Source organism: Podarcis pityusensis (assembly GCF_964106645.2).
Source record: "Podarcis pityusensis genome assembly, chromosome: 13".
NCBI lineage: Eukaryota > Metazoa > Chordata > Lepidosauria > Squamata > Lacertidae > Podarcis > Podarcis pityusensis.
The window spans coordinates 18,955,757-18,969,974 of record NC_138038.1 but is presented as its reverse complement, the minus strand read 5'-3'; the positions used below and the strand labels follow the sequence as shown (position 1 = coordinate 18,969,974).

At 44.0% G+C, this 14,218-nt stretch overlaps 1 protein-coding gene across 1 annotated transcript; it reads right to left on the bottom strand.

Annotated features, from left to right (window-relative positions):
- Window positions 1-5,134: 5,134 nt before the first annotated feature.
- Window positions 5,135-11,185, bottom strand: LOC308462136 (goannatyrotoxin-Vere1-like). Its single transcript, XM_080979564.1, has 4 exons — window positions 11,089-11,185; window positions 8,214-8,401; window positions 6,749-6,844; window positions 5,135-5,626 (listed from the first exon to the last, which is right to left on the bottom strand). Exons 2-4 carry the CDS (start codon window positions 8,399-8,401, stop codon window positions 5,602-5,604), a joined length of 309 nt encoding a protein of 102 aa, XP_080835690.1. The 5' UTR covers window positions 11,089-11,185; the 3' UTR covers window positions 5,135-5,601.
- Between the last annotated feature and the right edge of the window lie 3,033 nt (window positions 11,186-14,218).

Here is a 14,218-nt window from a genome sequence, read left to right as displayed (position 1 = left end):
AGTTCAATTCCCACCACTTGCCTACAGCTTCCCACAACTTCATTCCTCAAAAGCTGTTTTCACAGCAGGGCCTGAAAAATTCTGGTTTGGACTTTAATTCTGTTCTTCAGGTCCATAGAGTAGTAACAACAAAACAGACAACTTCTGTTTAGACTGAAATAGGGGAATGTAAGCTTTCATCATACCGTGTCTTCATGGTCCTGCTAGATCTATTACCTAAATATGGACTGATAGTAGTCTCAGTGCCAACCTGCTCACACACAAAGGGTGTAGCTAACGAAAGGCAAATAATGAAATAAAACCAAAGAGATCTGCTTCATAGGTCACACTGATGGCAGGGATGGCATCTAAAATCTCTTCCCATTGAGTCCCATGAGATTTACCCCCGATGGACGCAGGTGGCGCTTTGGTTTAAACCACAGAGCCTAGGGCTTGCCAATCAGAAGGTCAGCAGTTTGAATCCCCGCGACAGGTTGAGCTCCTGTTGCTCGGTCCCTGCTCCTGCCAACCTAGCAGTCTGAAAGCACGTCAAAGTGCAAGTAGATAAATAGGTACTGATCCAGCGGGAAGGTAAACAGCGTTTCCATGCGGTGATCTGGTTTTGCCAGAAGCGGCTTAGTCATGCTGGCCACATGACCCGGAAGCTGTACGCTGGCTCCCTCGGCCAATAAAGTGAGATGAGCACCGTAACCCCAGAGTTGTCCGCGACTGGACTTAACAGTCAGGGGTACCTTTACCTTAGCATATACAGGATTACAGCTTTTTATATGTGGTGCCAAATGGGTCGCTTGGGGGGTCTGTGTTGGTTTAATCGAACAATTAATTTCTGCAAGGCAATCTTTCTGGTTTTAGAATGCAGCAGTTGGTTTAACTCTTTTCTCTCCTGCTGCAATCCAGATGGCCCTGGGAGAGAAAGATATCCTGGTGCCAATATAGACACTGCTTAAGGGGGGGTGAGAAATGGATGTGCTTTCAATATGAATATGTCTGACTTTCTTCCATTTTATTTATTTCTTTATACTTTTCAAGTTTATACATTTCACTAGTTTTACATTCATTTTGACATTTCAAAACTTGACTTCCAGCCCCTGCTTTCTGCAGTTCCTTAAATTTATTTTTTAATAACTTCTGCCTATCCAAATTAACTTAATTTGCTCATTTATTCATATTCTTTAAATATATACTCTTATAAAACTGCAGGTGGTTACAATAATCCCGCCAATGTTTTAATCTGTTTATAATTTATCTGTAAATATTCAATAAACCATTTCCATTATTTTATATATATATAAATTTATATTTTTAAAAATCCTTTGCATTTTGGGACTCCCACAGCACTAAGACCAGGGATCCACAGCGCTAAGATTCAGAGAACTGTATAAACCACAGAGGGCTGAGCATATGGAGATGCATAGTGCTTCACCTAAAAACTTCCACGTGAACATATATATGAGCTACTTGTATAATTATGCATGTGTTGCTAGGTTTCTGGGTTTTGCTCCCTGTGAAAGAGGCACTCTCTCTCGATTTTATATATATCAGTTCACATATATAAGCAAGCCTACATAAATAATTTTCACTTTCCGAAACAACGCACAAATCAAAACACAGCCATCCAAATCTTGTAATGTTGTTCTCCAGCCAAGTAATGTGTGCAAAATAGCATATATTTGGTTAAATTAAACGTAAGGATGCATATACCGGTAAAAACAACAGATAAAAAATTATTGCATTAGGGGAAATTGCTTTGCAAAAAAAAAGTCCACGTTAGGAGAAATTAGCACTAACATCCCGGTGAATTTTCACAATGAATTTTTTAAAAAAGTTAACAGATGTGGAAATGCACAGAACTGAACTTAAGATTGTAAAAATGAGAAACAGAGAGACCAAAAATGGCCAGTTCTCGCATTCCCATGTCAAGGGCAGCGGATCCCTGCATGGAAACCTCTTTCCACACATGCAATAATTTCACTTAGGTCAAGGTGTGCTAAGTGTCTGTCTCCTTAATTCCAGTCTGAGACTGCAACAGGCCACAGATTTGGGCTTACATCGTGCTAAGAAACATCTGTTTCCGTTTGCTGCAAGCTGGCCCTCTTGGTGACTTTTAGCGTTGTTTCTTCTAAGAATAAGATGTTACGCTGCAGCTGAATGGAACTTCCTTGCTGCTGCCTGCATCCAGCAGGTGGCATCCCAGTTATTCATGAAGTCCCAGAATCCCAGCAGTGCATCCAGAATATAAGGGCATTTTATTTTATTTTATTTTATTGTCCTTGCAGTAGCTGTCCGATTTCCAGCAGGTGTCAACTGTCTGATTCTTTCTTCTCCCCTTGCGTCAACTGTCTAGGATGTATGAATTTAGAGTCCAAAGTTACAAAAGTGTACGTGTCAAGTGTTCAGAGTTTTGGCCCTCCACCCTTGGGAAGGACATCTCTTTTCAAACCTCTAGGGTGGACAGATGCAAAAGGGCTCCTGCACCTTTCATTAATAGTTGTGAATTTTGCTGTTATCTAGGGACGCGGGTGGCGCTGTGGGTTAAACCACAGAGCCTAGGGCTTGCCAATCAGAAGGTCGGCGGTTCGAATCCCCACAACGGGATGAGCTCCCATTACTCGGTCCCTGCTTCTGCCAACCTAGCAATTCGAAAGCATGTCAAAGTGCAAGTAGATAAATAGGTACTGCTCTGTCGGGAAGGTAAACGGCGTTTCTGTGTGCTGTTCTGGTTCGCCAGAAGTGAATTAGTCATGCTGGCCACATGACCCGGAAGCTGTACGCCGGCTTCCTCGGCCAATAAAGCGAGATGAGCGCCGCAACCCCAGAGTCGGCCACGACTGGACCTAATGGTCAGGGGTCCCTTTACCTTTATCTATCTATCTTATTTTATTTTTCAGATTACAATTTTACAATCACGTATTCAACATACAACATAATATCAAGATTCCAAAGAACCTCCTGGACTTTCCCCTCCTCCCCTTTGTGGGGGTCCTATTTTTAATCATTTCCTCCTGCATCTTTTCTAATAATCCAAATCTTTTACATCTCCATTATATCCAAAATTCACCATTAAACTACAAGTGATATTCCAATCCTGCTAACGATTTTTAACCGTTTACAATGGTTTTTAAGATAAATTATAAATTTTCCCCATTCCTTATTAAAATTCTGGTCTTCCTGATTTCTGATTCTTGCAGTCATTATGGCCATTTCGGCAATTGCACAAGGGGTTTTTTTTTTTTTTCTTTAAGAAGGAAACTTGCCTGGGAGGTTGAGACCTACTGCCCCAAACATATATGGATGTGTGTGCGTGCTTTTATAAAAACAGAGAGGAGCTACATTAGCCAGGTTAGCCCTAACCGTTTAAAAGATAAATCAAGAAAATAAATCCATAAAGGTACAGCGACTCTCAATAAGGGGGGTTGGGGGGGGCTCATGTTTTTAAAGCATATCGTTTTCTCCTTTTGTGTATTACATTAATGGTGCTCCCTTTTAATCACTATTTTATAAAGTACTCACTCTCGATATTTAACTGAGTTTCTTATATTTTGATCAGGGGTCGGCAACGTAAGGCCCATGGGCCACAAGCGGTCCATGGGGGTCATTTAACCGGCCCATAGGCCCCTGCAACCCACTCAGGGACCCCCACCGCATGCTCAGTCGACTCCCATGCGCCGTGCTAAACCGATGTGGCGCAAAACGGGGACCGCCCTCCATGATGCTAGCTGGCTTCCCATTGGCTGCAGGAAGGTCCTGCAGCCAATGGGAAGCTGCGCATGCCTCCTCCGCACCGGAAGGAGCACCGGAAATAGTGTTTGTGCATGCGTGCGCACGCACTCCAGCCCACCGCAGCATCTGCAGGACCGGGAACCAACCCAAGCCACAAAAACCTTGCTGACCCCTGATTTTGATGATGTTGCTGTTCTTCCATGGTTTGCTGGTTGGTGCATGTCTTAGAATATCTTACATGATATTCTAAGCCACCTTTTGGAAAAGGTTTGGTTATAACCATTTGACATAAATTAGATTGTGGGGTTTTTTGTGGTAGAGCTGTGTAGGCCACCTTGGGAGCCAATCTTGACTTTGGGCTTCTGCGTACCTCCATTTGCCCGGCTGCTTTCCCCTGAGGAAACTTATTCTTTAGTGCTGAAGTGGAACAAACACCAATCGAGACCATTTCCCTCCCACACACCCCCTCCGTGTAGCTGCGGGTGCTGGCAAACCATGCTACACCACTGGGAAAGGTGACCAATTTTAATATTTAAAGGGGTGCGGGGAAGTAGAGAGGGGACCATTGTTCAGGCCATACATGAAGGACAGAACCCGGACTACCCAGTCACCAGAAGGAGATGTCAGAATAGATGGTTCGTTCTATTTCAGACAGTAAGCAGGGGAATGGTGTTTTTTTAATGCTCTCCTCCATTGGAAGCTTCACTGGACGTAGAAAATGGGCACAGAAAGCAAAGAGTAGAACCGGAGGCTTTCTCTGCAGTAGAGAAAGGGTTCTCCTTGGAGGACATTTTAGCATGACAAGGACTTGGAAAATGGTATTCCAGGATTCTGTTTCCCAGTTGGAATTCTCCAGTATATGTTGGGAAACTGTGTATGTGCAGCTACTCACACAGAGTCAATTAAGATTTGGCAGACAGCCAGAAGGCAATCTGAAGGAGTAAGTCTGCCTGGTGATAACAGAGACATGGAGACCGCTCCCTGATTGGTCAAGCTTTCTCAAGGGAGTGATAATTAATGGCCTACCAACTGGAATGTGTTAGTTCAGAGTTTCGTGTTCAGAGTTCAGTGTGTCAGTGAGTGTAGGAGTTGTGAGTTGTGTCAGAGAGAGCTAGCTTAAGATCCATGTTCTGTTCCTGTAAGTAGTCCGCTGTATATAATAAACACCTAACTACAAGTTCCTGGTACCTGCTTCATCTATCCTGTCTGCAGCCAAGTTGCCAATTGCTTCCGTGGATTCTGCGTGTACTCTGCTAGGTCTGGCTAAGGTCCTGCAACTTGTCAGAAAGTTGCAAAACACCAAATTGGTTTTGCCGATAGTATATTTGCTGTAGCAGTTTCTTTACCCCAGCACCCAAAGACTGTCCCACTTCAGTTGGTTGGGAACAAAGGGAAGAATGCAATAAGCTTCTCCATCAAACTTGCTTTTTATTCTTGAGACAAACAGAAATAATTTCAAATACATATGTTTACACACACACATACTCCTATTCACACCCACACACATGATGTACAGGACAACCCAGAGTAGACATAATGAGGGCTTGCACTGGGGGGGGGGGTCTTACAACCTTGGCTGGTGCCAAGGGCTGGGGGCAACCTTTGTGCCCCCAGCCACAAAGCACTCTTCTGGCACCCCCTGTTGGCTTGTAGGGAGAAAGAGACCTGGCTCATTGCAATGTTGTTGTCTTGAAAGGGGGGGTGCAGTGAGAGTTTCTTTCCCAAGCCTCTTCAGTATTGGATGGAGAAAGTTGAGGTGGGGAATGGACTCTTTAAATCATCACAGCTTAATTGGTTTTGAGAAATGCAAAATGAACACAACGATTTGCCTGTTTAAAAAGAAGCAGCAGATGGACCACTGGCTGAGAAGCATCGAGATCATTACCACATGTTGGAGTCATCGAACCTGGAAAAAAGGAAGAAATGGTTGTGAAGGCAGGGAATTGGAGGAAGAAGCTCAAGTACAATCCGCTGCTGCTCCCTGTCCCAAAGGCCAAGACCATTTACCTGCAGAACCCAGAGCATTGGTGTACCAGGCGTGCACAAACTCCTTAAAAAATGGTTTCTTAGCAAGCATATAGTTTACATACATTGTGGCTTCAAAAATGCTGGTTGCTTCAAAAATATTGTTTTTACTCATGAGCAAGTTAGAGATAGGTTATTGATAGTGAAACTTCCATGATTAAGTGATTCCAATAAGTTAAAAAAAATTGTTCTGTGAACCATCCTGAGACCTCCAGGTATAGGGCAGTATATAAATTCTAACAACAACAACAACAACAACAACAAACACCTTTTCTTGTATTGTATTGTATTGTATTGTATTGTATTGTATTGTATTGTATTGCATTGCATTGCATTGCATTGCATTGCATTGCATTGCATTATCAGCCGGCTAGCTCCGTTGGATAGAGTGTGGTACTGATAATGCCAAGGTTGTAGGTTCAGTCCCCATAAGGGACAGCTGCATATCCCTGCAATGCAGGAGGTTGGATGATCCTCAGGGTACCTTCCAACTTTATGCTTCCATGATTTGTTTGAGTATATGGGCTAGGATAAGCTCTAGATCTCAACAAATGTCATAAAATAGGGATGATACCATGCTAGATACCATGACACCATGCTTAAACTGAATCAAGAATGGCCCTGACTCTATATTACATGATTCCTGGGATTCTTCTATGTGTCTGTGGTTTAGCTTGGAAAAGGGTTAGATACGTGCAGAAAGCTGCTTCCCCATTGCTGGGTAATCTTGACGTTCTAGGTCTAGAACGCCTTGCTCCTGGAGCAGACAAGGTGGTTTCCAATCTCTTGAGAATCACTTTTCTTTCTGTTTATGAGGCAATAGGAATGCCCCTCCCCATCCCAGTAGATGACACAGAAAACACAATGTGTCTCCAGGCCTAGAGCTTGCCCTTCCCTTTAGCAAGGTTGTGGTGGTTAGAGAGAATTGGCTCCGGGTCAGAAACAGGCAGGTCCTGGTTAGGTTTGCTGCAAAAATGATGCACTCTGTGCTGCTGGGACTTACCTTGACCGGTCATCATGGCTCGCTCCACTGTTGCTGCTGCTGTCTCCAAAAATAAGCTCTGACATCAAGGTCTCTGGGCTGGACCTCTTGCCAAACCTTCAGTTGGGAGAGGAATAACTGAGTTAATGTCATCCTATTTTGAGGCAGAAAAAGGGATTTTTACTCCTCCCCACCCTACCTCCGATTTCCACAGCCATGAGGCAGCCCCCCCTTCCTGTTATTTAATGGCAACAGACATGCATGGCAAGGAACTGAACACTAGCACACATAAACACCACTGGTGTGGATTTTATTCCTGCACAGCCTCTGGGAAATAATTTAAAAATTCAGTTCAAACCCTGAAATTGTGGGAGGGAGCTGGGGAGTCCTTGTGGAAGGCTTTGTTTAGGCTGCCTAGCCTCCCCGCCCCATGTGCGGGGTATCTATCGCAGCAGCAGCTTTCTCATGTGTCTTCCAGCCTCCTGCCAACCCCAGAGCTTCAATTCTAGCTGTGGATATTTTTGGATGCAGTGTTTTTTGGTCTGCATTTAGTCTGGATTTAAAATCTGGGCATTTTAGGTTTGTCTTGGTCTGGAGCACACAGGATCTTTCATTCTGTAGTTGTGCGATTTGTGCTTATATTGTATTGTGATGGCCATTGGTGATAAACAATAAAAAATCAATTTGAGGGAGAGTGGCCAAGAGAGCGTTTAAAAGGTGTTTAAATAGTGCTCCCCACTTTACACAATTTCACCGATGCCTGGAACATAACCCCTGCGTAAGTGGAGGGACACCTATAAGGTAAAAAAAATGTAAAGTACGCCTGGATAGTTAAGTCCTGTGAAAGGCAACTATGGGGTTGCGGTGCTCATCTCGCTTCAGGCCTCACGAGGGAGCCGGCATTTGTCCACAGACAGCTTTTCAGGTCATGTGGCCAGCATGACTAAACCGCTTCTGGTGCAACGGGACACCGTGATAGAAGCCAGAGCGCAAGGAAATGCCGTTTACCTTCCCGCCACAGCTGTACCTGTTTATCTACTTGCACTGGCGTACTTTAGAATTACTAGGTTGGCAGGAGCTGGGACAGAGCAACGGGAGCTCACCCCGTCGCAGGGATTCGAATCACTGACCTTACGATCGGCAAGCCCAAGAGGCTCAGTGGTTTAGACCACAGCGCCACCCACATCCCCAGGGACACCTGTACTGCCTCAGCCGCTAACCTTGCTCTGACTCATGCACTCACCCACATAGGGAGTCGCTCCCACTGCTGGCTTTGCCTGGGGAATGTTAAATAAATGTGCTCAGGATGGAAGAAGGCTGCATTTTTCTCTCCCTTCCTTGGGAGCCCTGCGCATAATGCTCATTCCCCACCAACATTCAGCAGGCAGGAGGGGTGTGTGTGTGTGTGTGTGTGTGTGTGTGTAGACAGGGCTCACAGACACCACTCCAGAGACCATCGCTGCACCACTTTAAAAGCAACCCGCACCTTGGCCTTGTCACCAGGTTAAGGTAGTGTCGGAGCGCTGACAGGTATCTGGCCATTTCTTCAGCAGAGGCATCTTCTCCAGGGTGCTCTGGCTGTTGCGGGTAGGCCTCTACCAAGGTTCCCAGGCAGAACAAGATGCACAGAGTCACAGCGATCATGAGAGGCCAGGACTTCAGGGAGGCCACCATCTAGCGGAAAAGAGACAAGAATGTAGAGAGTCCGAAAAGCAGCCTTGCTAACTGAGTGTTGCCAGGCTTGCATTGCAAAAGCTCCCCGTGCTTCCAGTCCCTTGTGGAAGCTCCAGTTTCACATTACATTAGCTGTCTTACACGTCGCCAACTTGTCAAGATCTGGTATACAGTGGTACCTCAGGTTACAGATGCTTCAGATTACAGACGCTTAAGGTTACAGACTCCACTAACCCAAAATAGTACCTTGGGTTAAGAACTTTGCTTCAGGATGAGAACAGAAATCGCTTTCCAGCGGTGCAGCAGCAGCAGGAGACCCCGTTAGCTAAAGTGGTACCTCAGGTTAAGAACAATTTCAGTTTCTAGTACAGGTGCTAGAATAGTGCTTGCTGCTAGGTGGAAGTCACAAATTATACCCACAAAGGAGGAATGGATTTGTAAACTAAATTAATATTTAATTTTGGCAAAGTTAACTGCTATAATAAGAAATCAGTCAAATCAAAAATTAAAAAAGGAATGGAAATGTTTTGATGAATATATGGCAAAACGTTGCTCAAAAAAAGATACGCTAATATGCCTAGATTAAAATGTGAAGTACTGGATGGGAAAAAAATTAGCATTAAGAATATATAGACAATTTGAGAAGACTGTAGAATGCAAAGATTATTGTAAATTGTATAATGTGGAGGAAATCGAGTGGGAGCAGAGGGAAGTGGGAGGAAGGAGAAAAGAATAATATGATGGATTGAGGAAATATAAATGTAAATGTATAGGGGGATGGGGAAGAAATGGTGTTGGCTTTGGTACGTCTGTATTGTAATGCAATATGCGAAAACCAATTAAAAATATAAAAAATAAAAAGAACAGTTTCAAGTTAAGAACGGACCTCCAGAATGAATTAAGTTCTTAACCTGAGGTACCACTGTACTAAGCATCAGGCTTACCTAAACTGCCTGGAAAGCAAAACATAAACAGATGTTCTGTGTGGGAATAAGCACCTCATGCTGCAGAGGCCATGCTCCAGAACATCCTGCTTACAGATATGCCCTCTCTCTACATTCATAACACATTTGCCCCAATTCTGAAGCTCAGCATAGATAGCAGTTAGGGTTTCTGTCTCTTGAAGCATCTGCTGCTAATATTCAAGAAGCAGACTGAAAGCAAGCAGAACAGGAGGATATGAAGTGAAGAATCTGAAGGAAGCACTTGGATAATAGAGAGAGAGTGTTGGGTTCATATGGGAGTACGACTGAAAGGTCTGTTGATTTCAGTTCTCCTGAGTTTCTCACTTCTCAGTTTTTCTTAATCTTAAATTCAGTTCCCCATGTTTCTGCAGGATTTTTTTTTTAAAACCCTCATAAAAATTATTCAGATTTTAGTGCAAATGAAGTCTTAAAAACATATTTTGGTAAGCGGTTTTGATAAAAGCAGTTCCTCCTAATAGAATGCATATACACATTTCATTTCTGCAAATATGTTGATATGTATCCATTTTGGCAAACACTCTTTGGTTCTTGTTTCTAGAACTGAATCGCAAAATTTAGAAGAGCGCGGATTTTGAAGGGTGGCTGTGTTTTGAGTCTCATGTTGTTTCAAAAGGTGTGGATTTGATCAATTCTGCTTGACGTACAAACTGAATTGACCTTCTCCCCCTTCCTGCATGGGAGAGTCCAAATCACACTTGGCCATAAGCTTATTGGAGATTTAGCTATCCAGACAATAGCTCCTTGTACACTGTAGTGGAGACAAGTATACGACACTTTTCCACGGCAAACCCTCTCCATACTGGACTTTTAAGCATCCTTTAAAAAAGGATGGGATGCAGGTGGCGCTGTGCGTTAAACCACAGAGCCTAGGACTTGCCGATCAGAAGGCCGGCGGTTCGAATCCCCGCAACGGGGTGAGCTCCCGTTGCTCTGTGCCTGCTCCTGCCAACCCAGCAGTTCGAAAGCACGTCAAAGTGCAAGTAGATAAATAGGTACCGCTCCGGCGGGAAGGTAAACGGCATTTCTGTGCGCTGCTCTGGTTCGCCAGAAGCGGCTTAGTCATGCTGGCCACATGACCCGGAAGCTGTACGCCGGCTCCCTCGGCCAATAAAGCGAGATGAGCGCCGCAACCCCAGAGTCGGCCACGACTGGACCTAATGGTCAGGGGTCCCTTTACCTTTACCTAAAACAAGGATGAGGAACCTGTGACCCTCCTGATCTTGATGGACTGCAGCTCCCACCATCCCTGGCAATAAGCCATGCTGGTTGAGGCTGATGGTAATGGTACTCCAGTGATATCCCTCCGCCCTCTTTTGGCCTCCTCCCCCTTGCAGTTTCTCTCTGCCCTAAGCCAGAATCAGTTCTAATATCCAAGCTCTCCACTGGTTGAAAATGGCTAGAAAGAGGGGCTTCTAGGAGTTAAGGAGAAGAAGATCAAGGAGACGATCTGCACTCCTCAGTTGCTCTTTTCTTTTGCTTTTAAAATCAGTTCTCCTCCCATTCAGATCTAAACGTGGAACCGGCTGCCCCAAAACGCACAGAGCATCTTGTGTTTGTCAGCTGCAAACACCCCCAGATTTTAGAAACTTCGTTGTGCTTCAGCTGGCCTCTGATTCCTTATTCCCCAACACTTTCTTTTCCCCCCTGAAAAGAAACGCAACACATTGAAGCACAATTGCTTTCCTGCCGCACTGTACTCACCGTCAAAACGAGGTCGAAACAGGTGCAAAAGCTGGGTGCTGAGGGGTGCAAATTTCAAGTTGCCTCTCGCCGGTGCCTCTGCTAGCAGCGCTCTCTCGGCCGAGGGTTTATATCCTTTGGAGGTAGGTAAACTAAGGCGGGGGTGGCTCCTCCCTCCCTCCCCATCCTACTCGCCCATCTTTTGTTGATCAACGCAATTCTGTATCAGGTACCTTGATTGCTCTGCGAGGAAGCTGCGCCCAGTAAGGGGGGGGGAGCAGGAAGGAGAACCAGTTCAACCCAGGCAGGGTGTGGGGATTTATAGACACAGCGACTGTGTCTCTGAGCTGAGCTCTTTGTAGGACTGAATAACTGGAACTGTTGTGGAACATTGATGGGGCTAGGATGATAGCGCTTTATACATTCATACAGACATTCTGGTTATAGAGGTAGGGGGTATACAGTGGTACCTCGGGTTACAGATGCTTCAGGTTACAGACTCCGCTAACCCAGAAATAGTGCTTCAGGTTAAGAACTTTGCTTCAGGATGAGAACAGAAATCGTGCTCCGGCGGCACGGCGGCAGCAGGAGGCCCCATTAGCTAAAGTGGTGCTTCAGGTTAAGAACAGTTTCAGGTTAAGAACGGCCCTCCAGAATGAATTAAGTTCTTAACCCGAGGTACCACTGTACTCTCGAAGTTTAAGAGAAGCATCAATATAAGCTGATCAGCTGCAATGTTTAAAGAGGGGGTGGCCTTTGCTTACATCATGGTAGAAGTTACCTGTTAAGTCTCAGCGCCAATAATTGTTGTGACAGGCACATTGTGAAGGCTTTGGTAACACTACCTGGTTTTTAAGCTGGAACACAGCTATCCACTGAAATTTGCACTTCTTTGAATTTTGTGACGCTGTTCTCCAACACGTACAAAAATGCGTCTATTTGTGAACATAACTGCCAAAACGCATATATTATTCACGGCTACATACAAAAATGTGTATATTGGGAGGAATTTGCCCTAAAATGCTGGCAAATTTTCAAGAAGGTTGATTTAAATATATACATATATAGGCAGATTGCTGTGTAAATGCATAAAAACCGAGTTTAAGACTGCGAAGATGAGAAACTAAGAAAATCTGAAATGGACCAATTTGTCCATCCCTAGGAGAGAAGATGCTGAGCAGCCAAAGATAGCAATTTTTACTCAGAAGAAATACTTCAAAGGTGGAGAATGAATTCTTTCAAGATTCCATGAGCTACAACTTTTTGCACACATTGAGTGCTCAGATGAAGGGCACTAGAAGCAGTGCTTTTTTCTAAAAAAAAAAAAATGTTGTATTCTCTAGGTGTATTCTCATTTTCCTACTCATATTGAAATACTACCCCTCAATGAGGCCAAGTTTAGATTCACAAAATGTTTAGGGGTATACGTCCCCCTGTGTCCCCCCAGGGGGGGAAAGCACTGATTAGAAGCATCAAAAAAATGCGTCTATGCAGAATTTGACTGTGCTGTACTGAAGTGGTCCAGGGCTGTCCCCACATAATATAATAATAATAATTTATTATTTATACCCCGCCCATCTGGCTGGGTTTCCCCAGCCACTCTGGGCAGTTTCCAACTGAATATTAAACCTACAGCATCAGACATTAAAAACTTCACTAAAGAGGGCCGCCTTCAGTTGTCTTTTAAAAGTAGAATAGTTGTTTATTGCCTTGACATCTGGTGGGATGGCGTTCCACAGGGAGGGCGCCACTACCAAGAAGGCCCTCTGCCTGGTTCCCTGTAACCTCACTTCTCGCAGTGAGGGAACTGCCAGAAGGCCCTCGGCGCTGGACCTCAATGTCCGGGCTGGATGTTGGGAGTGGAGACGCTCCTTCAGGTACACTAGATCGGTGCCGTTTAGGGCTTTAAAGGTCAGCACCAACACTTTGAACTGTGCTCGGAAACGTACTGGGAGCCAATGTAGATCTTTCAGGACTGGTGTTATATGGTCTCGGCGGCCACTCCCAGTCACCAGTCTAGCTGCCTAGCAAAGCCTGGATTGCCCCAGATCAGTGATTCAGTTCAAGGACTCAGCCAATGAAAAGCACTTTAAGTGGGTATTGGAACAGGGCTGGTGAGAGATGTGGTCTGGGGAGGAAGAGTCCTGAGAATGAGACAGTCTGAATTTCCCCAGCCTTCCTCTAAAGTTCCTCTTTTTAAAAAATCATTTTTATTTGATTTTACAAATATAAAATTATAACAATACAAATACGTATCCATCCATTACTCTGAATTACTCATGATTACTCTGAATCTCGTGACTTCCCCCCACTGTCTCCACAGGTCCTATTGCCAACATTTACAACTGCATATTATTCTGTAATCTATATTTTCTATCAATCCATATTGTCCATAATATTTGTTGCATTACAAGTGAGATCAAAATCCTGCTAGTGTTTTCATCTGCTTGCAATGGTCTCCTAAATAGATTATAAATTTTCCCCATTCTTTTTTGAAGTTTTTGTCCTCTTGGTTCCGGAGCTTTCCAGTCAGCTTTGCCATTTCTGTATAGTCCATCCGCTTAGTTTGCCATTCTTCTCTGGTAGGGACACTTCTTTCCTCCCTGAGCTAGTAGCATCTGTGCAGCTGTTGTCATGTACATAAAAGATATTTTCTGCTCCTTTGGAACGTCTGTACCTATAATTCCTAATAGAAAAGTTTCTGGTTTTTTGACAAAAGTTCTTTTAAACATTCTTTTCAGTTCATTATATATCATTTCCCAGAAAGCTTTTATTGCCTTACATGACCACCACATGCGATAAAAGGTACCTTCTTTTTCTTTACATTTCCAGCAAATGTACTTGTTCTATACATTTTTGCTAACTTACTAGGAGTCAAATACCACCAGTACATCATTTTCATATAATTTTCTTTCAGCGTACAACATGTTTTCCATAACCTTTCCTTTTATTAGATTTTACAATTTTAAATTCAGTCAACATAATGACATCACAAAATGGGGGGGGGGGGACAAATCACTTCTCCTGGTTTTTGGATGCATTTGTTCCTTCTGCTATTGTTGTTCTACCTAATTTCGTAATCTCTTTTGTAGGTATACTTCTAATCATCTTTCTAATTGTATTTCAATATCTTTTTGTTATCTTTTCCTTA

Bases quoted from the DNA above. Each gene is read 5' to 3' on its own strand.
- LOC308462136 (XM_080979564.1), bottom strand. From the start codon at position 8,401: ATGGTGGCCTCCCTGAAGTCCTGGCCTCTCATGATCGCTGTGACTCTG. The intron at 6,845-8,213 runs GTGCGGGTTGCT...TCCCAACTGAAG, and splicing joins AACCTGGTGACAAGGCCAAG to GTTTGGCAAGAGGTCCAGCC. The intron at 5,627-6,748 runs GTAAGTCCCAGC...CCTTTTTTCCAG, and splicing joins AGCCATGATGACCGGTCAAG to GTTCGATGACTCCAACATGT.